Below are 24,325 nucleotides of genomic sequence, written 5' to 3' on the forward strand. Positions count from 1 at the left end.
TACAACATGTAAAATCCCAACAGTATCTTACATGGAACTTGACAAGCTGAGGCTTCAAAACACACCTAACGACAAAACCAAGATGGGGCCTCTTACCCGTCAGATACCTGTGAGAGACAGCATGACACTCCTGCAGGACTGGACAATTTTTATAAATTTTTAAAATTTTAAATTCTTAAATGTTTTGTAGAGATAGAGTCTCACTATGTTGTCCTGGCTGATCTCAAACTCCTGGGCTCAAGAGATCCTCTCGCCTTGGCCTCCCAAGGTGCTATGATCACAGGCACAAGCCACTGCACCTGGTCTGGGCTGGACAATTTGACCAACAGAACGGAACTAAGAGACATAAACACATGGAGACCCAACATGTAACGGAGATAATTTGTGTCTTAGTCTGTTTTTGTTCCGTTTTGTTTTGTTTTGTTTTTGAGACAGTCTCACTCTGTTGCCCAGGCTGGAATGCAGTGGCATGATCTCCGCTCATTACAACTTCCGCCTCCTGGGTTCAAGCTATTCTCCTGCCTCAGCCTCCAGAGTAGCTGGGATTACAGGCGCCCGCCACCACACCCGGCTAATTTTTGTATTTTTAGTAGAGACGGTGTTTTGCCATATTGGCCAGGCTGGTCTCAAATCCCCGACCTCAGGTGATCCGCCCACCTCAGCCTCCCAAAGTGCTAGGATTACAGGTGTGAGTGACCCACTGCGCCTGGCCAGGAATGGGTAAATTTTTTTTTTTTTTTCTTTTTGAGACAGAGTCTTGCTCTGTTGCCAGGCTGGAGTGCAATGGCACGATCTTGGCTCACTGCAACCTCTGACTTCCTGGTTCGAGGGATCCTCCCACCTCAGCCTCCCTAGTAGCTGGAATTACAGATGCGCACCACCATGCCCAGCTAATTTTTTGTGTTTTTAGTAGAGATGGGGTTTCACCATGTTGGCCAGGATGGTCTCGATCTCCTGACCTCTTGATCTGCCCACCTCAGCCTCCCAAAGTGCTGGATTACTGGCGTGAGCCACCATGCCCGGCCTAGGAATGGGTAACTTTAAAAGAAAATATATTTCTTACAATTCTATAGGCTGGGAAGTTCAAGGTCAAGGGGCCACATCTGTTCTGGGCCTTCTTGCTGGTGGGGACTCTCCGCAGAGTCCCAAGGTGGCATGGAGCATCACATGGCCGGGGCCTCATGAGGGCCAAATTGGCTTCTGTAACAGCCCCACTCTCATGATAACTACCCCACTCCTGTGATAACCCATTAATCCATTAACCCATTCATGAGGGCAGAGCTCTCATGACGCAGTCACCTCTAAAAGGCCTTACCTTTTAATACTGTTACACTAGGGATTAAGTTTCAACATGAGCTTTGGAGGGGACAAACATTCAAATCACAGAAATCAGTATCGGAAGACATAAGAATGATACAAAACAGTAAGAAAAGGACCAATAACCGCATGGGAAAGGGGGAGACATGGGAGCACAGAATCACAGCTGGAAGCAAGCACGTGACAAGATGCTCAGTCTCAGGAGAGGTTGGAAAAAGGGACATTGAAACCAAAGAAATCAGCACTTCGCATTCATGGCATTGTTGAAAGGGAAGAATCTGACAATACAAATGTGGGGTGGGTGTATGTGCAAATACACAGCACACCCAAAATGTGGTAGAGGAAGAAGAAATTTGCATAGACATTTCTTTATTTCTTTTTTTTAAGAGTCTGGGTCTCACTCTGCTGCCCAGGCTGGAATGCAGTGGTGCGATCATGGCTCACTGCAGCCTCAAATTCCTGGGTTCAGGTGATTGTCTCACCTCAGCCTCCCTAGTAGCTGGAACCACAGGCATGCGTCACCATGCTTGGCTAATTTTTAAATTTTTTGTAGAAACAGTCTCACTATATTGCCTAGGCTGGTCTGGAGCTCCTGGGCTCAAGTGATCCTCTTGCCCTGGCTTCCCAAAGTGCTGGGATTATAGGTGTGAGCCACTGTGCCTGGCCACATAGACATTTCTGATATGGCTACTGTACAGATAAGAACGAGCCTAGCAGGTCTGTGTCTGCCACCTGAGAAACGCCTGCCTGCAGAGCTGGCCATTGGCTGGCATCCAGGAGCTGAAATGTCCCCTGTGCTAAGAGGCCGGGAAAACCAGCTCTGTGGCAGCAGCCCCCATGGGCTGTTGAACAAACACTGTGGCTTATGCAGGTGGAACCCCAGCTTTCCTTCTGGGGAGTCGGGAATTGCGGCATGTGCCAGGCAGAGGGGGCCTATGTGATGGGCTTCCCTAGGGAGGGACATTTCACCCATATGGCTGCATTATTTCCTGGTGGGGGAAAGTGTGCTGTGTCCCCTCATGGGAGGGAGGGAGGAAGCTTCAGCGGCCTGTCCGTGGATGACTGAAGACTCTGCCTGAGACTCTGCTCCTTGCTGTGTCACTGTTATAAACCTCAGACGAGATGATAAGTCAATGCCAAGTCTCATGAGTCCTTCTAGAGGACCCCAGAATGTGTGGGCAGTGTTGGGAACCCCCAACACAGTCACCCACATATATCCTATACAACCCAGCAATTCCACTTGCAGGTATATGGCCTAAAGAAACTTGCAAATGTCTACCTAGAGACAAAACATCTCACGGTTCAGGAGAAGATGCTCCACGTCACTAGTTATTAGGGAAATGCAAACCAAAACCACAGGGTATATCACCTCACACCTACTAGAATGGAAAAAATGAAGAATAACAAGCTTTGGCAAGGATACGGAGAAAACAGAACCCCGGTGCACTATGGGCGGGAATGTGTAATAGCGCAGCCACTGCAGAAACAATACAGCGGTTACGTGGACTGTCAAAAATAGAATCATCATATGACCCAGCAACTCCACTTCTGGGTATGTCCCCAAAAGAAGTGAAAGCAAGAACTCAAACAGATATTTGTACACCCAGGTTTACAGCAGCATTACTCGCAATCGTCAAAATGTGGAAACAACCCACATGCCCACGGGCAGGTGAAAGGATGAGCAAAACGTGGCCCATCTATATACAACAGAGCATCGTTCAGTCACCGGAAGGAAGCAGAGTCTGACACGCGCTACAGCATGGGTCAACCGTGGGGACACTACGCTGGGCAAAATAAACCAGACACAAAAAGACCCTGTCTCTCCAAAAAAAAAAAAAAAAAAAAAAAAAAGCTTTTAAAAATGGCTAAGATGGCTAAGATGGTAAATTTCTTATAATGTGTGTTTTACCACAATTTAAAAATATATGTATTAGTGGAACTGGGAAAAAAATTACAGCAGCATTGTTGGTAACAAGGACACCTAACTGCCTGTCCCAAGAGAAGAGACAAACAGCTCAGCCCCCAGGTGGGCACTGAGGGAGTGACAGCGACCACATGCGGGTCCGTCCCAGAAGCACAGCTTGGGTGAAAGCACACTCATGACTACTACGCACACATGGCGCGTTTCCATGAAGTTTGGAAACAGGCACAACGAAGCAATCTGCTGAGTCAGGACACAGAATAGACCAAACTAGAAAGAAACATGCCGGCGAAGGGCAGACGCGGACTCCCTGCCCCATCACTGAGGTGGGGCCAGGGCAGTGGTGAGGGAAGGCAGGGCTGCCGCCTAAGTGGGGCCGCTTTTTTCCACGCCCAGCTGCAGCCATCTCTTCTCTTTTCCATCGAGTTCTTAAAGGGTGACCAGCAGGTGGCGCTGGCACAAAGGAGAAGGCCTTCGTGACAGGGTGCCAGCCACAGGGGGAAGGCCTGAGGAAGAGGGCAGGGTCCCCTCTGCACCCAGGTCTCTCCCCTGTGTCTGAAGGAGATCTTGGCAGGGGCAGCAGAGCTGGTCAACGTGAAGGCCCCAAGCTCAGTAGGCACCCACAGGCCTCAATTCTCAATTCAGTGGTAATCTCTGCTCCTCCTTCTCCAGCGGGTGTGGGGAGAGTCCACTGGAGAATCCTGGAACGCTTCCACAGAAGGCGGCCTCCCCACATTCCAAGTGCACCTCCTGCCTATCTGATGGGAGTGCTGGGAGGGTGTAGGATCCCGAGTCTCCTTCCAGCGGCAGAGGCTCTGCACCCAGGAAATGGGGCAAGATGGTGTGGGAGGGGAGGGGCACTGACTCAGCCACCACAGAACAGGGCCACCTGCCGCAGTGGGGCTACAGGAGACACAGCGTGTCTTCCACTAAGACAAACGGTGGAATCAATCCGTGCACACAGATCCATCTATGCACGGCCCGACATGTGAGCCGAAAGGGCTGGCTGGAGACATGTGAAGCCTCACCTCCACACAGCTGTTGACTTCCTCTCCCGTGAGTCTGGACTGCACAGCTTTCTCAAGCGGTTCTGTGGCAAGCTGCACTTCGTGCTGAATCCGTTCGAGCATCTGCTTTTTATCAGGATCCGTGGTCTCATTTAATTTTACTGAAAATGGCTACAACCATAAAGACATGTCAAACCTATTAGACACTGCTCAGCAAAACCCCAAGTTCATAAAGGTGATTCCAGGTAGAAAACAGACCAGTTTTTCCCATGGCCCCATAGAGATAGAGAAGTTTGCACCCCAAGCGGCAGGGCAGTAAGTAACTAAGGGAGACTGAAGCGCCCCACTCAGGAGCTCCTGGTACTGCCCTCTCATGTGTGCCCCTGGACAGGGCACCTAACCTCTCTGTGCCTCAGTTTCTCCAATGCAAAATGGGTGTGAGAGCAGTATTTCTAGGGCTGTTCTGGGGATGAGGAAAAGTGGGCCACCCAGTGAGTTCTGAGGTGTGCTGCAGACACCTCCATCAAGAAGGCACTCAGGCCTCACTGACCTAAAAGATTGCTAAGCTCTAATTTTATTCCTGTTTTTAATTCCAGAGATAAAATGCCATAAACATATCCGTAATGATTACTGTAATTACTGAGGATAATTAGTAGACAGTAAAGTGACCTATTCTTACTATTGTCATAAAAATAACTATATAATAATGGTTACTCAGAATGAAAATACTAGAGAGAACTAACTTCTTCAAAAGATTCTGGAAATGTACAGTATTACCAAGTTAAAAAGCTTAGCATAGCTTTTGTATCTCAGGCAGAAGTTTCTGATTTAGTTGTGACCTTGGCATTGAAAATTAGATAGCAATATTGGTAAGCATATTTATAAGTGTAATTAGTGGCACCGGGATGAATTCAGTTGTTTTCCTATAAGTGGCAGGAAGGTCACCTACTCTCCACTCCACCCCAGTGCATCTTTCCTGGTGACTTTGTCACAGGCCAGGGGACCTCACCTATCCAGACTTCAGTGCCCCTGATGGAACTGGCTTGAGTAACATACACTTTGTGAAAGCCTGTGAGACTGACACTACCCTAGGGACAGTAACCTACAGAGGACCGAGAAAAGAAAGCACAGGGTTTGGTTTCTAGAGCAGACAGCAAGAGGCCCACCTTCAGGGCAGCCTGAACATCCTCCAAGAGCTGTGCCGCTTCAGGCCTCTTCTCCAGATACTGCTCGAACAGGTGGTTCTGCCGGGCCCTCTTGATGATCTGGGGAGGGAAGGCAGACATTGGGGAGTGAAGCTTGGAGCCCAGCTGCGTCCCTCTGCAGCAGGCCACTCTCTCCCTTGGCCAACTCTAAGTGAGGGTGAGGGTGGTGGCAGACAACTGTGGGCCCCAGACATGCATACCATCATCAAATAGAAATACCACCCTCCATCTCCCACCTGCCAAGTAGTGCCCAAGGCCTAACGTGATCTTTGTGACGCTTAAGGAAATGAGCCCCGGGGGCCCCAGCTTCCCCTGCAAGCCACATGTTGAAGTGCATGCTATGGGAGGCCTTCCTTCTGCACAACACCAGGAGCTACTGACCCCTGAGCAACATGCAGGTTTCTAACCTGTCTGAGCATCACAGAAATGATATCAGCAGCATAAGTGGTAATATTAACTCATCGAGGGGATTAAAATGATGTTTATCAGGTCAAAACACAAGCTAGCTCAAACGTAAATTATTATTTTATTTACTTCTGCAAAAGTCCTATCTTCTTTCACACCATCCAAATTCCCTTTACCTTGTCGTCAATATCCGTAATGTTCATGCAATAAAAGACATCAAATTTGAAGTAGTCTTTCAACACTCTTCTCAAGATATCAAAAGAGATGTAGGACCTAAAGCAACGAAAAAATAAACATTTCCAGACCAGACAATATGTACAGCTGAACCTCCAACAACACAGGTTTCAACTGCACGGGCCCATTTATAGATGATTTTCGCTGCCACCCCTGAAACAGCAAGAACCCCCTCTTCTCCTCCTCAGTCTACTCAACGTGAAGATGGCAAGGAAGATGACCTTCATGGTGATCCACTTCCACCTAACCAATAGTAAATATATGTCCTCTCCCTGAAGATTTTCTTCATAATATTTTCTTTTCTCTGGCTTTCCTTATCGTTAGGAATACAGTATGTAATGTATATACAAAATATGTGTTCATTGACTGGCATGCTATTGGTATGGCTTCTGGTCAACAGGAGGCTATTTTAGTAGTGAAGTTTTTGGGGAATCAAAAGTTATGTGTGGGTTTTCAAATGTGCAGAGGGTCACGCCCTCTACCCTCCAGGTTGTTCAAGGGTTGACTATACATGTCCTTGGCACTGCAACTAAAACATGAACAAATAAAAGGACTCTGTGGCATCTACAGCCAGCTACTCATCAGGAGCTACAGCCATGACCATCCAGTGGTCAGGCGGGTCACAGCCAACTCAGCCTCAGGCCTGTCAGGTCTGAGTGTCACGAGAACTCAGCATCTGGGGACCCCCACCAGAGCCTGAGGGATGAGAGAAAACGTTAAGGTGCGTGAGAAAAAGTGCCGAGGTTGAGCCCGGCATGTCAGCAGTAGGGTTATGGCCATTTTGTTTTGGTGATCTGTAGTCTTTCTGCAGCAAATATGGATCATTTATGGAATTAAAATTTTCATCATAAAAATAAGAGAAGAAATTCAGGCTTGATTCCTCAAATCTCAGGTCTCTGTAGCAGATCTAAGATTTTTGTGGACCTAAGATTCTCGCTGCAGATCCCAATGGTTCTGATTTCTGCGTACAACTGCAGAAGCCGCAGGGACACTCCACAGTGGACCTACCTGGCGTGCCCCATGTGAGATGCGTCATAGACGGTTGGCCCACAGCAATACCACGTCACCTTTTTCCCATCTTGAGGTATGAACGCTTCCTTTGTTAGGAATGAAGGAATGACGATCACAAGAAATGCAAGAAACACTGCACAGGATTACCAAAAACAGCAACAAACATCACAGTGTGGTTTGTGTTTTGTGTAAACAATTCAACAGAGACCATTTTGTTTTATTGTGAAAAGTCACAGTCTCAGTGGGAGCCCAGTGAGATGTACGGCACCTCCCACCGACTGAGCCCTGGGTGGGTGGAGCCTCTTCCTCACCTATGGAGGGAGGCTATAAAGGCAATCCATGATCTTATTTATTGCTGAAATGCTGCTTATTTAACAATAACACAGCTAATATTTACTGAGTACCTACCATGTGCTAGGTCCTGAGTTAAATACTCAATACGCAGTACACTCTAGGATGCAGGTTATGTCATTTTCTTTTAACAGATAAAGAAACTGAGGCAGACAGCACTTGGCCAGGGTCAATCCCTGTTGGAGGAGCCCGGCTTGGAAGCCAGGACCCCTGAATCGTGGTGCTGCTCGCCACTGTTCTGGCACCACCCCCCAACATCCCAGCATCCTCAGACCTCTCTGGGGGCAGTATCCTCAACCAGTTTCCCAAGGAAGGCCATGAACTCCCTCACACCTGACTCTGTCTGCCAAATGTGCTCCCTGATGGAAATCCAAGCACCCCCGGCCAGAGTCTGGTCTGAAATCTCTGGAGTCACTGGCCATGCCCTGAGCCAAGCAAACCATGCAAACTCCATTCTGTTAGGAACCAATCCTGCCTTCTTCTCAAAATCTGCTGTGCTCCCAACAACATCCAGCCGGTTTACAGTTTTGCCCATCCTGCTTGGCTCACATGGTGACACCTGCTGCAACCACATGTCCTCCTGAAAGGCCTGGCTGTGGATGACCTCAAGTATTCACAGTTGGGCAGAGTCCGAGAGACAAGCCAGGGTGATCCATGCCCAGAAGCCATGGGCAGGCTGCCACACGGGGTGTGATCCTTCATGTGTCTGAGTTTCAGAGGACAGCTCTGCCCCCGGGCCACAGAGATGCTAACATGGAAGTGACTGAAGGATCTTAAACCTGGATTTATGGAACTCCAGAGCCCAACACAAGGAACGGAGAAGTCTGTTGTGTGACAAGGCACAGGGGCCGTCCTGCCTCCCATCGTGTGCATGTACCACAGCATCTGTGTCCTCCTTACCTTGTTCCTGGTGAGGCTGTTGTAAAGGTGGAGTCTGCGTGGCTGGGTCCCAGCAGGAGGGGACCACTGGGGCTGCACACGTCGGCCTTTACCTGGGAGGCGAAGAGAGCGGGGTCAGGGTCCAGGGGCAGCACCAGGAAGTGCAAGTCACCTCTTCGTCTGGAGACTTGGTTTTTACAACAGGACTACAGTTTTCCATGAAATTTACACAACGTGAAACCACACGAACCTCGGTCAACATCACGCAGGTCAAAGACAACCGCGTCTTTCTTTTTTTTTCAGATGGAGCCTCGCTCTGTTGCCCAGGCCGGAGTGCAGTGGCCTGATCTCGGCTCACTGCAAGCTCCGCCTCCCGACAACCATGTGTTTCTTTTGCTTTCTCATATTCTGTATGGCAGCATACCCCAATAACACCCTTAGAACCCCAGAAGCGCTGAGGAATGCCTACACAGCGTGCTCAGCACACTCCGCTGCTCTTCAGATACTGGCCCCTTGCTGGCAGTGAGCACGCCACCACCTGGCACTCCTGGGTCAGTCAGGGCTCAGCACTGACAAGGTATAGTCTGTGCTGCCGCAGTCCTGGGAACCTCCCCCTCCCAGAATCCCTCACCTGGACAAAGTGAGGATTTTGGGGACTCTTCTTGGGACAGAGGCCACCTCCAAGCCTCCAAGCCCTGGCAACAGAGGCCAGGAGTCAGAGCAGAAAGGACCCCACCGTGGCCACTGCCAGCAGGCAAGACTGGCTCCAGCCCAGCCCCTCCTTACCACTTCGGACACTGCAGAAGCGAGTGGCTGGCTCCCAGCTCTGGGCCCGCAGCCCAGCAGACTCTGATCCAGACACTGGGCTTCAAGCTCCACACAGGTCTATACTGCCTTCAGAAATAACCTGAGCTCCTCTCAGCCCCCAGGCAGAGACCCTTGCCAGCTAGCCCCTCAGTGCAGTCACCTCCTCCTAGCCAGACTTCCCCAGTTGTTCCCCTCCACTCGCCTGCGGGCTGCCTGGGCTGCTCTGACCACACTGCTTCTAGGCCTGGCTTCCAACCTGGCATGAGGCTGTCCTTACACAACCTACATCTGGGACCCCTGAAGGGGCAGAGCTCTGTCCCTGGGGCCAGGGGCAGCCACAGGGTGATTATTCATCCTCTGAAACGTCAATCCTGCAAAGCTGGGTGTGGAGGACGGTACCTGGTGACTTTGCCACTGTCCTCGGCTGGCTCCTGCCTGCCCTGCCCCCTCAGCAGATCCTCACTTTCCTCCACAGTCGTCGCCTACAGGTCCAGGTTCTGCGTTATGCTCTGCTGGACACCTCTGACCCCAGCTGCTGCCTGGCCCTGGGAAGGGCTTCACATGTCTCTGCTGAGTGGCACCAGGAAGGCCTACAAGATGGATACTCCTGGCACTGACCTGTGCCCACCCTCGCAGGTCGCCTGGCAGCTCACCAGAGTGCTCGCATCCTGCCTCCTCCTGTCCTTGGTTTCTGTGCCAGAGAGTCTGGCAGCATGGCCAGCAAATCGCCACACAGCGATGACGGGGAAGTTGGTCCTGGGCACCAGCCATCTCCTGGCCTCCTGGCTCTTGCTTGGGCCACAAGAGCCAGGATGGCAGACGCTGATGACAAACAGGCCAAGGGCAGGAAGGAAGGCGGCTGCAGTGTGTGTGTCTGGGCAGGGAGGGAAGTGTGGGCAGACAGGAGATGGGGCAGGAGATGGGGCAGGAGATGGAGAAAGGTCCAGTGCTCAGCAGCAGCCCCCACTCTAGGTGAGTTCCAGCAGTCACAGCTGGTCAGATTCTAAAGCACAGGAAACCCCCAATCCTAATCAAACATCATGTGCTTATTGAGGCCAAGTGTAGGTTGGCCTCAGTTTACGTTAAATGCCTCACAAGCCCTTGAAGGAGAATCTCACTCAAAGCCTGGAGGCATTCAACCGGTCACTCCAGGATCCGGTCACTCTAGGATCCCTCACTCTCCTCCCTCACTAAGACCCTGGAGCTCCTTCCATAGGACACTGCTGCCATCTCAGACAGCTGGAGACACTGCCCAGAAACACAGCCATGAGGCCACGGGATCATCACACTTGCCCTGCTATGACAGAAGGGCCCAGGGTTCACAGGACTGAAAGTTCGTCCAAGAAGCCTGGCCACAGCCAGCGTTCTAGCTCCCCGAAGGCTGCCACCTCCACCCAGCTGGCGATGGGCTCCCCAGAAACGGGTTACCAGGCCCAGATACGCAAATTCAGATTTGCAAAAGGGAAGAACTGAGAGATACCACATAAGGACCCTTGCCACCCCCGCTTTTTTTTTTTTTTTCTTTTTTTTTAAGACAAAATCTCGCTCTGTCACCCAGGTTGGAGTGCAGTGGCACAGTCACAGCTCACTGCAACCTCCGCCTCCCAAGTTCAAGCGATTATCCTGCCTCAGCCTCCCCAGTAGCTGGGACTACAGGCGCCCGTCACTACGCCCCACTAGTTTTTGTATTTTTAGTAGAGATGGGGTTGCACCATATTGGCCAGGCTGGTCTCAAACTCCTGACCTTGTGATCTGCCTGCCTCGGCCTCCTAAAGCGCTGGGATTACAGGCGTGAGCCACCGCACCCGGCCTGTGCTTTTGTTTCTTTGGAAAAAATGAACACATATTCATTGATTCCACAGTCCCACCCTGACCTGAGAGATCCAACAACAGAACAACTATGAACTGCTCGTGAGAGACATGCCTTCGAAACAGGGATGTGGGAGGCTGAAGATAAAACGATGGAGAGAGAAGCCAGGAAGTGGCAAGCAGTGTCTGCCTACATCACATCAGATGCAGACAGGAGCAAGCAAGGGGCTCACGGAGAGAAATCAGGATCAAGTGAGGGGCTCACGGACAGAAATCAGGACCTAAGCAAGGGGCTCATGGAGAGAAATCAGGACCTAAGCAAGGGGTTCACGGAGAGAAGTCAGGACCCAAGCAAGGGGCTCACGGACAGAAATCAGGACCCAAGCAAGGAGTTCATGGAGAGAAGTCAGGACCAAGCAAGGGGCTCACGGAGAGAAGTCAGGACCAAGCGAGGGGTTCACGGAGAGAAGTCAGGACCCAAGCAAGGGGTTCATGGAGAGAAATCAGGACTAAGCGAGGGGTTCACGGAGAGAAATCAGGACCAATAAAGGGGTTCACGGAGAGAAGTCAGGACCCAAGCAAGGGGTTCACGGAGAGAAATCCTTCATAACGAAGTTAAGGGTCCTCCATCCGAGGGGTGAGAGCAACACCAAACCTTCACGTTCGTAAAACCACGGCCTCGGCATCTGACAGACCCACACCCTCCTCAGTGAAGGGTGTGCCTGACACTCCTTCCTGGGGGGGCAGGCAGAGGCCGGCAGGCTGCAAGGGCTGAGCCTCCACTGTGGGCGAGAAGTGCCCAACAAGTTCAACGTCCTGATATCCAGTGGACCTCCGTGCTGGAGGCTGGTGATCCAGGGAAGGGATCCCCCTGGAAGGGGTCTGGTTTCACAGGAATAGAGCCCTGGGGGTTAAGCAGAGCCTTTCCTTTTTTTTTTTTTTTCCCCCGAGACAGAGTCTCACTCTGTCGCCCAGGCTGCAGTGCAATGGCACGATCTCGGCTCACTGCAAGCTCCGCCTCCCAGGTTCACACCATTCTCCTGCCTCAGCTTCCCGAGTAGCTGGGACTATAGGCCCCCACCACCACGCCCGGCTAATTTTTTGTATTTTTAATAGAGATGGGGTTTCACGAGTTAGCGAGCATGGTTTCAATCTCCTGACCTCATGATCCACCCGCCTCGGCCTCCCAAAGTGCTGGGATTACAGGCGTGAGCCACCGCGCCTGGCCAAGCACAGGCCTTCCATGTCTGAGAAGATCCCTCGGGCTGCTGAGGCCCATGGTCTCGGAGAAAGGACATAGAAGGCACATGGGAGGGGCTGGTGACAGGCGGGCATGCTGAGGGCTGGACACAGGCACATTTGATGCTGCTGGGATGGCCAGCAGAGGTGGAAGGGTGAGCAGGACGAGGGCATGTGGCCTAGTGTGCCAGGAGGGAAGGTGCATACTTGGGGAGTATGAGCAATGGAAATGGAGGGCGTTCCCACTCAGTGGGGGCAGCGGCTCTGATTCTCACAGCTACATGGAGGGAGATCCACAGCTACCGTCATCCCGGGGACATGAGCGAGGACACTCCACTGGACTCCATGGTGCCTCGGACCCACTCGAGGTCACTGGATGCTCTAGCAGTCCCGGGCTCCAGTTCCCACCTCCCTCTTCAGCCCCTGCTCAGTGTACACCAAGCTTGAGTGAGGGTCGCCTGACATAATGTCCATCATTCCTGGCACAAGCAGTCCCTGGCAGCCTCTTGGGCAGCCTGGGTGATGAGGGGATTTGGAACCTGGGGAGGGCACAACAACTCCATTAGTGCTATCCACGGTCCATCCTGTTACACAGCAACATGGCTCTGCTTCCTCTCTGTAGGTTAAAAGGTGTTTGCAGGAGCAAAACCCTTCCTTCATCTCACAGTGTGGATGGAGGCTTGTGTCTGTACTGCTCTTTCAACAAGTCCCTATGAGGGAAAACTGGACAGGCCACTGCTGAGCTGGAGGTACGAGGCTCACTCCACCCCCTAATCCCGCCCCTCTCTGGCTGTGTCTTGGAACGGCACATGGCAGGGGCAACAACCTGACACCGGAGCACTTGGAGAGAAGGCACCTCATAGCACAGGTGTCACCTGGGTGACCACACTGGAGGCTCAGGCAGGAATGGCTACATGGGGAAGGAGATGACCTACACAGCAATGGCCTCCACCCTATGCTGGGGAAGGAGTGTCTGCTGCAGAGTTATCCAGAAAACACAGCCCCTAGGAGATGTGACATCCCCACCTCCACCCTGGTTCAAACAGTGGCCTAGCAGAGGCCTGACCCATGGCAGAGTAGCTGGGACTACAGGCGCCCACCACCATGCCCAGCTAATTTTTTGTATTTTTAATAGCGATGGGGTTTTAACAGCGATGGGGCAGAGGCGGGGTGGCATGTTCCAAATCCCAGGCCCCAAAGGAGTCTGGAGAAGCCCTCAGGAGGCCGCCAGGTACAGCCAGGACCACCGGGGCACAAAACCTGCCCCCACATGAAGGTGCAGGAGTGCCCACAGCCACAGGAGGAGCTGAGCCACCCAAAGGCATACTTCAGTGATGATGACATGGAGCCCCCTCAGATTTGCCACAGTGACAAAGCCATGCAGGCACCCCAAGAGTATCTCCCTCAGATAACCACAGCCACATTTCCCAGACACAACCAGCACTCACAGGCTGCAGCTATGGGACAGACATCATCTCAAAGAGAAAAAATGACTTATTTCTGATTTTTAAAAAGTTCAATGCCAATTAATACTTTAGGATTTGCTGGGCGCAGTGGCTCACGGCTGTAATCCCAGCACTTTGGGAGGCTGAGGCAGGTGGATCTCGAGGTCAGAAGATCCAGACCATCCTGGCTAACACAGGGAAACCCCGTCTCCACTAAAAATACAAAAAAAATTAGCTGGGCGTGGTGGTGGGCACCTGAAGTCCCAGCTACTTGGGAGGCTGAGGCAGAGAATCGCTTGAACCTGGGAGGCGGGGGGTGCAGTGAGCCAAGACTGTGCCACTTCACTCCAGCCTGGGTGACAGAGCGAGACTCCATCTCAAAAAAAAAAAAAAAAAAAAACAGAAAAACTTTAGGATTCAACGATTTTAAAGCTGGAGGATAGACACGCTGCAATCTTATGGAAAAAATAAAGAGAAAGAACTGAGTCAACCAGAGCCAGGCACAGCCTTAGCTAAAAATCACAAGGCTAGGGCCCGTGGCCTGGGCATGCTACGTGGAACCCCAGAGCCGCAGCAGCTCTGCACCCCACCACCTCAGGCAATTCTGCCACAACAGTGATGTGAACATCTTGCTCCTGAAGACCCAACTCCACAGGGTATGATTTTATCCCAACCTCCACCCAGCGAGCACTGGATCTGCCCATCCAGGCCACTTGCTCGAGACACACTTGGGCGAGGCTCCCTCTGAGGTATCCACAGGTGCCAGGTAAGCACCAGGGTGAGGGAGAAAGCCCTTGACCTTGGGGGGAGAGGTTCTAATGGCCAGGGAACCCACTCTGTTACTCACTTGCTTGGAGCCTGCAGGGCTGGCCTTTGCCACAGGGGCTACCCAGGAGCGCTTCTATGTGCCTGAACCACCGAGCCACGTGGAAGAGCTGGGGGTCAGCAGGCGGGGTCGAGAGCTGCCTGAACGCGTCCACGTCTGCCTGGGACAGTGAGTACCCCTGGACATAGCTACGCGTGCTGAGGTGCTCGTTCAGGGCTTGTGCCCTGGCTGCCTCGTCACTAATGCTCAGAATGGACCTGTAGTCAGGAGCTGCAAAGACAGAGGGCACACGGTGTCAGGCAGCAGGCAGGCAGCCAGAGGCCGCCAGGCAGAACTCAGAAAGACAGGGACCAGGGGATGGCGCGGGACCAAGGAAAAAGGTGCTCAAGCCCTTCCCTGGACGCCAAACATCCAGAACAGGCAAAGGGACCGTGCAGCGCATCGACTGGGGTCGGGGGAGTGACTACCTAACAGGTATGGACGGATTTCCTCTTGAGTGATGAAATGCTTTGGAACTAGACAGAACTGAAGGCTGCATGACAACATGGTGCACCAAATACCATGGAATTATGCACTTTTCATTTTATGTCACATAAATTACTTAGTTCTTAAGTTTTTAATTTATTTTTTCTATCAGGGAAAGCACAAAACGGTTCCACACTATCACACATTATGCAGTTCAGTTTCCGACATTTGTGGAAATCACAGGGGTCAGCCTATCTGGGGTATAATGGATAAGCCTCGCCTCGGGAAAGCTGCCTACACCATCGTGGTATCCCTCCTGCCAGGTAAGTACGTTACGTTACGTGAATTTTACCTCAATGTTTTAAAACTCACAACAAAAATCTCCCAAGCCAAACCAACTTCAAGTCTCTTTGCCGCAGTGGCACCCTCTCCCTCTGGGTGCTGGGGGATGAGGGGTAGGGAGAACCCCACACTGACAATGTGTGCCATTTACACCCCTGTACCAAGAGACAGCTGGACTCTAGCGTGCCTTCTGCAGGTCAAGGCCACAGCCTCAGGAGGACTGAGCCTCCTCAAAGGACCAGCCCAAGAAAGCACAGGGCTGCCAGGATAACGTGGCTGCTCCAGCCAGCCTCATCTGGCCCCTGGCCCCTGGCTCCAGGCCCCAGCCTCCTTCCTTAGAGCCTTCAAAGTAGTAAGCACGCACCTCCACCACTCAGGTGTGTCACTCAAGGACCCCAGAGCCGCTGTTTTGCATGTCACCATCGGGAAGAGCGGCAGAACTCTAACTTTCACCACTGCCAGCTGTAGACAAGGCTGCCTTGGCACAGGCACGCTGATCGGCCCCATGGCATTGTTCACGTGAGCCCCTGCTCACCCTCCTTCTCCTCCTTCATTCTCCCTCTATTTTTTATTTTTATTTATTTATTTTTATTTTTTAGAGACTGGGTCTGACTCTACTGCCCAGGCTGGAGTGCAGTGGTGCAACCAAGGCTCATCACATCCTCAAAATGCTGGGCTCAAGTGACCCTCCAGCCTAAGCCTCCCGAGTAGCTGGGACTACAGGCACATGCCACCAGGCCCAGCTAATCATTCTCCCTTTAAATTCAAAAGTCACCTCTGCTGAATCGGCAGGGAACGTAGCTCCTTCCCTTACTGTCAGGAATTAGGGAATAAAATCTGTCTCACCATTCTAAGGAATATCTGCCTGCAATTACCTCCGACACCAGAGTCGGGGACCAGGTGCTGTGTCCACAGCCCACCTCCCTAAAGTGGGGGCACAGCAGGCAGATGGTACCATGTTTCTGGCCAGAGGAGGGAGTCTGGTTCCTGAGCCCATGAGCACAAGTGCATCCAAACCTTGAACCAGTGATTGTGCCTGCTGAGAGGACTGCGGGAAAAGGACCAATGCTTGCTCCTTCCACACAGACACCCTCCCACCCCAGAGTTCACTCAGGGTGGGAAAGCACATGTCTGGCCACCCCTTCCTGGGCACAAACAAGCTGCCCGACACCACTGCCATGGGGCGTGGATGACCTGCATGTCACAGTCCCCCTCTCTGCCCTCTCCCATTTCCTTTTGTCCCCCATCTCTGTGTTTACTCCCTGGCATAGAGCCAGAGTTACCCCAACCAGACCCACGCAGCTGCTGAAAACAGAGAGCAGAGTGTGTTGTGGGGGTAACTGCACACAAATGCCTTTCTCTGCTTTGCCTAGGGTGGGGAAAACCCTTAGTGTCAGGCCAATAACTGGCATTTCCGACAACACTGTGGTGTCAGCAAAGATGAGCCAGAATGGAGTGCACAGCTGCAGCAGCAAGAATGTCCCCCTGGGTCGAGTTCTTCACCCACCAGGGAGCCCACGGAGCCATGTGATGCCCCAGGGCCCGGCCTCCATGGCTGCCGGAGAGGATATCCTGAAGCCACCTGCAGTAAAGGGGCGGGCACTGTGTGGGAAAGCCTTCCTGAAGTCTCAACATGGATGCAGGGCTTAAAATGACTTCCTGGGATGACTCTCGCTGGTGGGATGATGAGTGCAGTGTCCCTCTAACTTGCCCTGCTTCCCTCCCCCTGCACGGAGCCACCGTCCCATCTGACCCCAGTAAGATGGCCACCCACTCCAAGCAGCCAGAGGCACCCAGAAGCAAAGCTCTGGGCACACTCTCTAGGCAAAACTGGAATCACACCCCTTTACAAGTTATCCTTATGAGCACCTATAGCCAACCCATGGGAGGATCCAGGGCCTCTAACTCAAGAGGCTTTGGACTTGAGAGCCAGCCTTTGTCACCTGGATTCCTGCAAGCCAGACACCGCCACCTGTAGCCAGCATGGCTCTCCCCTCACAGCCACAGGGCTCCTGCAGCTTTGCTGAAAAGGGAAAGTTCACATTACTGTCCCCTAACACCCACTTCGCCAGCAGCACAAGCCCGTCCTCATGCTGGCCATGGGCCCCCACCTGGCTCTCCATACCCTGGTCATGGGGCCCCTCCACCTGCTGCTCCTTTTTTAGGGGGAATGCTCCCCAGACACCAGCAGGCCCCTTAATCCTTCACAGCTCTGCTGGGTGCTGGCCTCCCCACCAGGGCTTCAAGGACTCCCGGTCCATATGGTGCCCGCCTCTAGACCCCGAGTCTGGCTGCTGTTTCTCTCCGCAGCACCCCTGTCTAACATATGCACGCGTTTCTTTCCTTCACCATCTGCCCCACTGCTCCATCTACCTTAGTCACTGCTCGATCTTCAGCATCTACAACTGAGCGTGTGACATTCCAGATACCAGCTAACGTTGCCGAGGGAACAGATGAGTGGACAGCAGAATGGCACCACAGAGTGCCTGCCACCGGTGGTGGGCTGGCGTTCCCCTATGGCACTGGGCCTCACGCACGCTTCTCAGAAGGACACCTGCACAAGGACCAGTGCTGGGAACCGGACACAGCCTCTGCTGCTTTGAGCCCCCAAGGGCTTGCTTAGCAGGAGTCCTGCTGCCCAAAGATACCAGAGACACAAGAATAAGTCACTTTTCACTTCAGCTCTTCCAACAATCCAAGGAAAGAGAAACACAGGGGCGGGCTCTGGCCCTGCTGAAGGTGCCAGGGGGGTGCTGGGAGCCCTTGAGGGCCTGTGAGCTCACCTGCCCCATCCCCACAGTTACAGGCCCAGTGTCAGCACTGGCACTGCCGGGGCTTCCCTCTGAGAGAGGAAGGAGGCTGCTTACATGGACATGTGCTCTCCTCCCAGCTGGAGATGAGATCAGGGAGGACGGAGGCTGAGGCAGACCCACCACGGCAGCTCCAAGCACCCCAAAGCGAGGTCCTGGAAAACAAACTCTAAATAAATATCAGACTCCTACAAACTCTTTTGCACAGCAACTTCCAACCGGGAGACTTCTAGCTTAGCTGGATATTTCCCTCCAACAGCTCTGCAGCCGCCAGCAGTGGTCCCATTTCATGATAAAGAAAACGAAGTTCACTAAAGATTAGAGAACTTGCCAGAGGGATGGACAGAGCCGGAAGGTGAGCCTCGTCCCCTCACAGGTCAGGCCACAGTTTGAAAGCTGTTCCCTGATGCTGACCCTCCACACTCCTCTCCTGTCCCCTCCCTGAGCCTTGGTCTTCTGCAACTGCTCATGCCTGGGTTGGGCTAGACAACAGCAGCACCCTGAGAAACAGTGACACAGAGTCGGCTTCCAGCTCAGACAGCGCGCTGACAGGCATGCGCCTCTCACACGCAGAATCGACTCTGATGAAGAGACCACCAGCGACAGCCCGAACACTGACAGTGATGGTGGTTGATCAGAGGGGGGGTTACAGGTGATTTTAATTCCCGCTTTTTCCTCATTGCTCCTCATTTTCTGCGGTAAGCATCTGCTATTTTTAAAATGAGAAAAACATAAAATGTCTTCACGGCTGCGGTGGCTTTTCAGTGCTGAGGAAGCAGTCTGGGAACTGAAGCTGCCGCAGATCCGCTCTCTGGAGACCCGAGGGGTGGCCCTGACGCCCTCCAGGGCTGAGTGCCTACACTCACACCCACGGCGGCATCTCCTCACGGTAAAACACGCTCAGAACGTCCGCCTTGTAAAGCTGCAGCCCATTAAGTCAAATTACACTTGTAAAATGTTTAAAAGCTGCCTGGCACAGAGTCGGGGCCCCGCTTGCCATCATTACTAACATAATCGCTCTGGTATTATTAGTGTTATGGTAATAGCCGCATGCTACACACAGAGAATTTCCTGGAGTCTTCCTGGGGATCACGCACTCATTTTTATTTAATTAATTTTATTATTTTAAAAGTTTATTACCAAATCTGCCTTGATCGTGGATCACATCATTCTTAAATGCATCGTCTAGAGCAGCCTAGACTACTCATCAAAAGGGAACCAAGTCCACGCTTGAGAAGGATCCTCTCAGAGCAGAAAGGTGCTGGCGCCCAGGGAAGCAGAGGAGAACAACAGGCTTCCATGAGATGGACGCCGTCAGTCATTTGGGTAATTGTGGTAGCTGCATTTAAGTGTGTCTCGAGGAAACAAATAAAAATAGATCAGCTATCAAGTGGTCATGGGTTTGAGCCAGGCTGTGGTCTATCATTCTGATGCTGAGATCAGATGAGAACACTTCTGAGCAGATGGAAAACCTCCCAGGGGCCTGTTCCTCGACACTGGCCCTCACTGTAGAGCCTGCACACTCCGTGCCAAAACTCCTGCTCTGCCCCCATGGGAAGGAATGTCCACTGCCGGGTGACCTTGTAGTTCAGTTCATCAACACACTGAAGGACATGGCAATGTCCCAAAGGTGGAGGGTGGTTATCACTGGCTACAAAGGTGGAGTCTCTACAGAACATTTATTGAAATCAAATGCAAGTACCAAGCAATCACTCAGCACAGATACCAAAACAAATCTACACCAAATGAACCACATCCCAGACATGTCAAACAACCATGGCAGTGCGACCTCTCCCTCTCTCTGGCTCTTTCCTATCAGCATTTATTTATTTATTTTATTTAATTTTTTTTTTTTTTGAGACGGAGTCTTGCTCTTGCCACCCAGGCTGGAGTGCAGTGGCATGATCTCGGCTGACTGCAACCTCCGTTTCCCAGGTTCAAGCAATTCTCCTGCCTCAGCCTCCCCAGTAGCTGGGATTACAGGCGCCTGCCACTACACCCAGCTAATTGTTGTATTTTTAGTAGAGATGGGGTTTCACCATATTGGCCAGGCTGGTCTCGAACTCCCGACCTCAGGTGATCCACCCACCTTGGCCTCCCAAAGTGCTGGGATTACAGGTGTGAGCCACCGCGCCTGGCCTCCTATAGGCATTTAAACTTCTCCCAGCTGCCCTGTTTCTCTTCCTGCCTTCCCTTGAGGCTCTCCCAGCTCCACTCCAGGCATAGTTCTGGTCTGCCATCAGTAGCAGAATCTGGGGGCTCCATAGAAGTCACATTCTTGCACCCACCAGAGACCTGCCAAATCAGAATCTCTGGGGTGGGCCCAGCAAGTAAGGTTTAAACTAGCTTCTCCATGGGTGGGCAGCTCGCTAAAATGCAGACCCTTTTACAGCAGGTCTGAGCTCCTAAGAAGTGCCTCGGTTTGGTGGGGGTCAGCACCCCGCACTCACCCTGACCCTTTGCCCTCTGAATCTGCTACTTCTAAGGTCCCACTAGGGTCCTCATCTTGTGGGTGTCCAGGCAACACCTCACCCTGCAGGTTACTCCCTTTCTGCAAATGTTTCCCCGGTCCCACCCCGTCCCCCACCCTCTACAGCGGCTCCTCTTGGGTCCTTCCCAGTGACCCACTCCCTACCCAAGAAGTGCTCAGAAAGAGGACTGGAAAAAGCCCCAGACATGAATCGTGGGGAGGAGAGAGGGGCATGCACCCCTGCTCTCACCAACTAGGAGCCAACATCACCCACTCCCAGAGACCAGCACCTCCTCCCACAGGTGAGGGCTCACTCACCCGCCCTGCCTCCATCTCTCCTGATCACCAGCCCCGGAGGTCCGGCTGTCACTTGTTCACAAAGCTGGCCCCCAGGCACCCTCTCTCACCCCCAAGAACGGCATCTCCATCTTCCTCCTTACTGGCAGGGAGGTTATTCCTTATTAGGGAAATCCAGCATCCCTCACAGTGAGCCTGTGCGGTGATCAGACAGCCATACTGCCACCCAGGGCACCCACACTGGAAATGGCTTGATCTCTATCCCCAGGGTACTGCCTAACACTCTTCGAGTATCTGGAAATATGGTACCTGAGTTCACAGAGGAGCAAACATTTCATGCGGCTCTGGGGAACACATCGAAGGGCATCTGCTTCATTGTCGTCTGCCTTAACTCACTCGGTTGAGTTACTCTGAGTCTGAAGAGAATCATCAAAGGCAGCACAGCACAGTAGTTAAGGTCCCTATTGAGTCAGGCTGCCCAGGTTGGGAGCCTGGCTGTGCCTCTGGCTAGTCACGATGGTGGACAGATTGCTTGCCTTCTCTGAACCTCAGGGTTCTCATCTGTACAAGATGCCAGCAGGATTTTCCTAAAAGGGGTTCCTCCAAGGGTGGCAGGAGATAACAGATGTAAAGCATTTAGAGCAGTGCCTGGCACAGACTTACGCTGAAAAAATGCTGGCTGTGTTATTATGAAGACCCTTGAATTAAACTGTATAAAAATTAAACTGTAAGTCTGACCTAATGAGTAGCCACCCAAGTGGTATCCCAAGTCTGTATGGAAAGGCCCTGAGGTAGGCTCCGTCTACCCCAGAAATCTCAGACACGAAACTCATCCTTCTGAAATAACCAGGCCCTTGGACAGGCATCAAGCCTATGCACCTTCAAGACTACAAAGGAGAAGCTGTACACCCAACGAGATCATGAAGAAGAAACAGACGTTCTGAGTCAACTTACGGAAGATGGTACAAAAATGAGGGCCTCCTTGAAAAATCTAGGAAGATGATCACTGAAAGCAATTACGATTGGATTTTATTTCCTGTTCTCATCTTTGAGAGGTGTGTGTGTGATGGGAGGAGCCGATAGTAAAGGGCAGGTGGGCCATGCCCTGGGGCAGAAGAACACCGGCTGGAGATGTGCGCAGGCTGAGGACTGGGCAATCTGCCTGCTGCCCTGACAGCGGGAGTGGGCAATCCCAAGCTATATGCCAAGCTCCAAAAAGAAGGCAATTCTTACAAGGCTCTGAAAACCTAAAATTCTGAAGCTATTTTTAAAAACAAGATATAAAACACTACTAATACGTCGTTTACGTTCACAAATGAACAAAAACACATTTTTACTTTGAAAACAAACAAGCTCTAGTTTTCAGCATGGACACAGCACTTACTGAGTGTGCCAGGCACTGTTCTAAGTCCTTCCCATCTATTAACTCATTTACGCTCCATGCTCCAAGGTAGGAGCCATTACCCATGGTTTGCTGTGAGGGGGGCGCAGAGCTGGGACCCTGGCCCTGCCAACGTGGTTCCAGAGTCGGGGCTGTTAACCATGATGCTGTTTTACAGGAATCTGGGTGACTTCTGAGGACTGCCTGGTTCTGGGACGGGTGGAGATGGTGCTGGAATCCAGGCACACAGGTAGGGTGGTAGGTGGCGTGCCTGGAACGTGACTACCTCCTGCCACTAGGCACAAGAGTGTAGCCCTGTCATCTGGGTGTCCCCACGCCGCCAGATTACCCAGGTTGTCAGAACTACCTATCTATAACCCAATAAACCCTCGGGGCAAAAGGCACCACCGGACGCCAGGGAAATCTTGGTGCGATCTAAACTGAGGATGGGGGCTGGAGGCGTCTTAGAAGAACTTGCATCTAATTTTTGCAGCCAAGAGAATTAAAAACCAGACACTGAGAATGTTTCCTTTGGAAAGCCTGCTCCAGACTGTTAGGAACCTGGGCTTTCTGATTCAGTCTCTTGCCTTTTCAGCACCTAAAATTTTGCTTGAGGGACAGTGAGACAAGACCCACTGGTCTCTCGAGGTCTACCCGCTGGTGACATGAGTGACTGGGGGAGCTGACACAGCTGTGTCCCTGGGGAACCTCCCAGGTTGGCAATAAAGTGGGGCAGTAATGCTCTCACAATCAGCTTGCAGTGGACGGCCTGCGGCACTGGAGATGAAAGCCTTCGTAAAGCCCCAAGCCCTTTTACTGTGTGTACGCGTACCCCTGGCGTCCTCTGCCCCATTTCCCTAAGTACCAACCTCAGGTGCCCTCCGCCCACCTCCCGGAAGCTGCCAGGTCTGGGCAGAAAACCAAAACAACCCTTGGGCCTTTGTCTCCCCCCCAAAGTCCAGCTGGGGCAAGAGGGGGCGAGGGCCCGCCCAGGCACCGGCTGGGGAGAGGCTGTTTGATGTAGGGCCACCTCCCGGGGTGAGGATGCAAGGGGACCTCTGCAGGAACCAAGTGAGGAAACTGAGGCTGGGTGGTCTGGGCAGCGCCCCGGCCGGGCTCGGGTCCCCGCGGGTCTGTGCTCCAGCCACGGGTCCGGCAGACCCCTCACGCAGGGGTCCCAGTGGCCGTCCCTCGGAGCCGGACACCCGTTGTCATTCGGATCCTAGGACGTGCCACCCCTCGAACCCAAGGACGTGCCGTCCCTCAGACCCCGGGCGCCTCCGCCCCTCAGACCACGGACACAGCCGCCCCTCAGACCCCAGGCACCCAGGCCCCTCAGACATAAGGACTCGCTGCCCTTCGAGCCGAGCACCCCAGCCGCCCTCAGCCCGGCCCGGCCGCGCCGCTCACCCTGCTGCCCGGAGGAACCTGCCATGGTTGGGAATCCCGGACCCACACCTGCAGCTAGAGACACTTCCCAGAATCTGATGCAATCACCGCCCCGGAAGTCCCGCCCCGCGCCGGGCCGGTCTTCCGGGACACGCCCGGTCGCTAGGCAACCACCAGCTGCTCAGGATGTCGCTGGCCCGGAGCATGCTGGGAGCTGTAGTTCAACCCCGGCGACCCGCTCTCTGGAGCATCGCGCGGCAAAGCGTTCAGTGTCCGTGCTGGGAGCAGTCAGCCCAGCCGCGGGGAGACAGGCACTAAAGACTGAGTGTCCTATAATAGGTGTTTAAGTCACCATTGCACTAAGCGCCGTGAGGACCAGGCCCAGCCTGGAGGTCAGAGGCGGCCTCGGGGCTGGGTGTGAGACGGGATGGTTCCCAGGAGGCCGACCTGAAGCAGGGCCTGGGGATGGACGGGAAGCGCGCTCCAGACCTAGGGACCGCCCTGCCAATGACCCTGCGGAAAGCAAGCCGTTATGAAGTGTTCCGTGAACAGGCTTCAACATCTCCTTCTCAGACCCCATTCTGGAGCCATCCCCAACCCCGTTAGGGCTCCTGCCTTCTGTGGGCATGATGTCATCTCCCAAGGATATCCCACCCAAGGTTCGTGCACCCACCCAAAATGAGAGGAAATGCTATTTGAGAAACAGAATTTTAGT

The 24,325-nt window shown here is 52.8% G+C and overlaps 1 protein-coding gene across 4 annotated transcripts in view; it reads right to left on the bottom strand.

Moving 5' to 3' along the window:
- Positions 1-23,900, bottom strand: part of CARS (cysteinyl-tRNA synthetase) — a 55,915-nt gene extending 32,015 nt beyond the window's left edge. For 2 of the 4 annotated variants that reach the window (XM_011930112.1, XM_011930113.1), the window contains exons 1-7: positions 23,632-23,742; positions 14,478-14,726; positions 8,352-8,443; positions 7,098-7,186; positions 6,032-6,128; positions 5,412-5,510; positions 4,267-4,416 (exon numbers count right to left, since the gene is read on the bottom strand). In XM_011930112.1, the coding sequence (XP_011785502.1) occupies positions 4,267-4,416; positions 5,412-5,510; positions 6,032-6,128; positions 7,098-7,186; positions 8,352-8,443; positions 14,478-14,726; positions 23,632-23,656 (801 nt within the window). In that variant the 5' untranslated portion in view covers positions 23,657-23,742. Of the gene's footprint in view, positions 1-4,266; positions 4,417-5,411; positions 5,511-6,031; positions 6,129-7,097; positions 7,234-8,351; positions 8,444-14,477; positions 14,727-23,631 lie in introns of all 4 variants that reach the window. The other 2 variants (XM_011930115.1, XM_011930114.1) reach the window with 2 other exon arrangements.
- Between the last annotated feature and the right edge of the window lie 425 nt (positions 23,901-24,325).

This window comes from Colobus angolensis, unplaced genomic scaffold (genome assembly GCF_000951035.1).
Source record: "Colobus angolensis palliatus isolate OR3802 unplaced genomic scaffold, Cang.pa_1.0 Scaffold84, whole genome shotgun sequence".
Lineage (NCBI taxonomy): Eukaryota > Metazoa > Chordata > Mammalia > Primates > Cercopithecidae > Colobus > Colobus angolensis.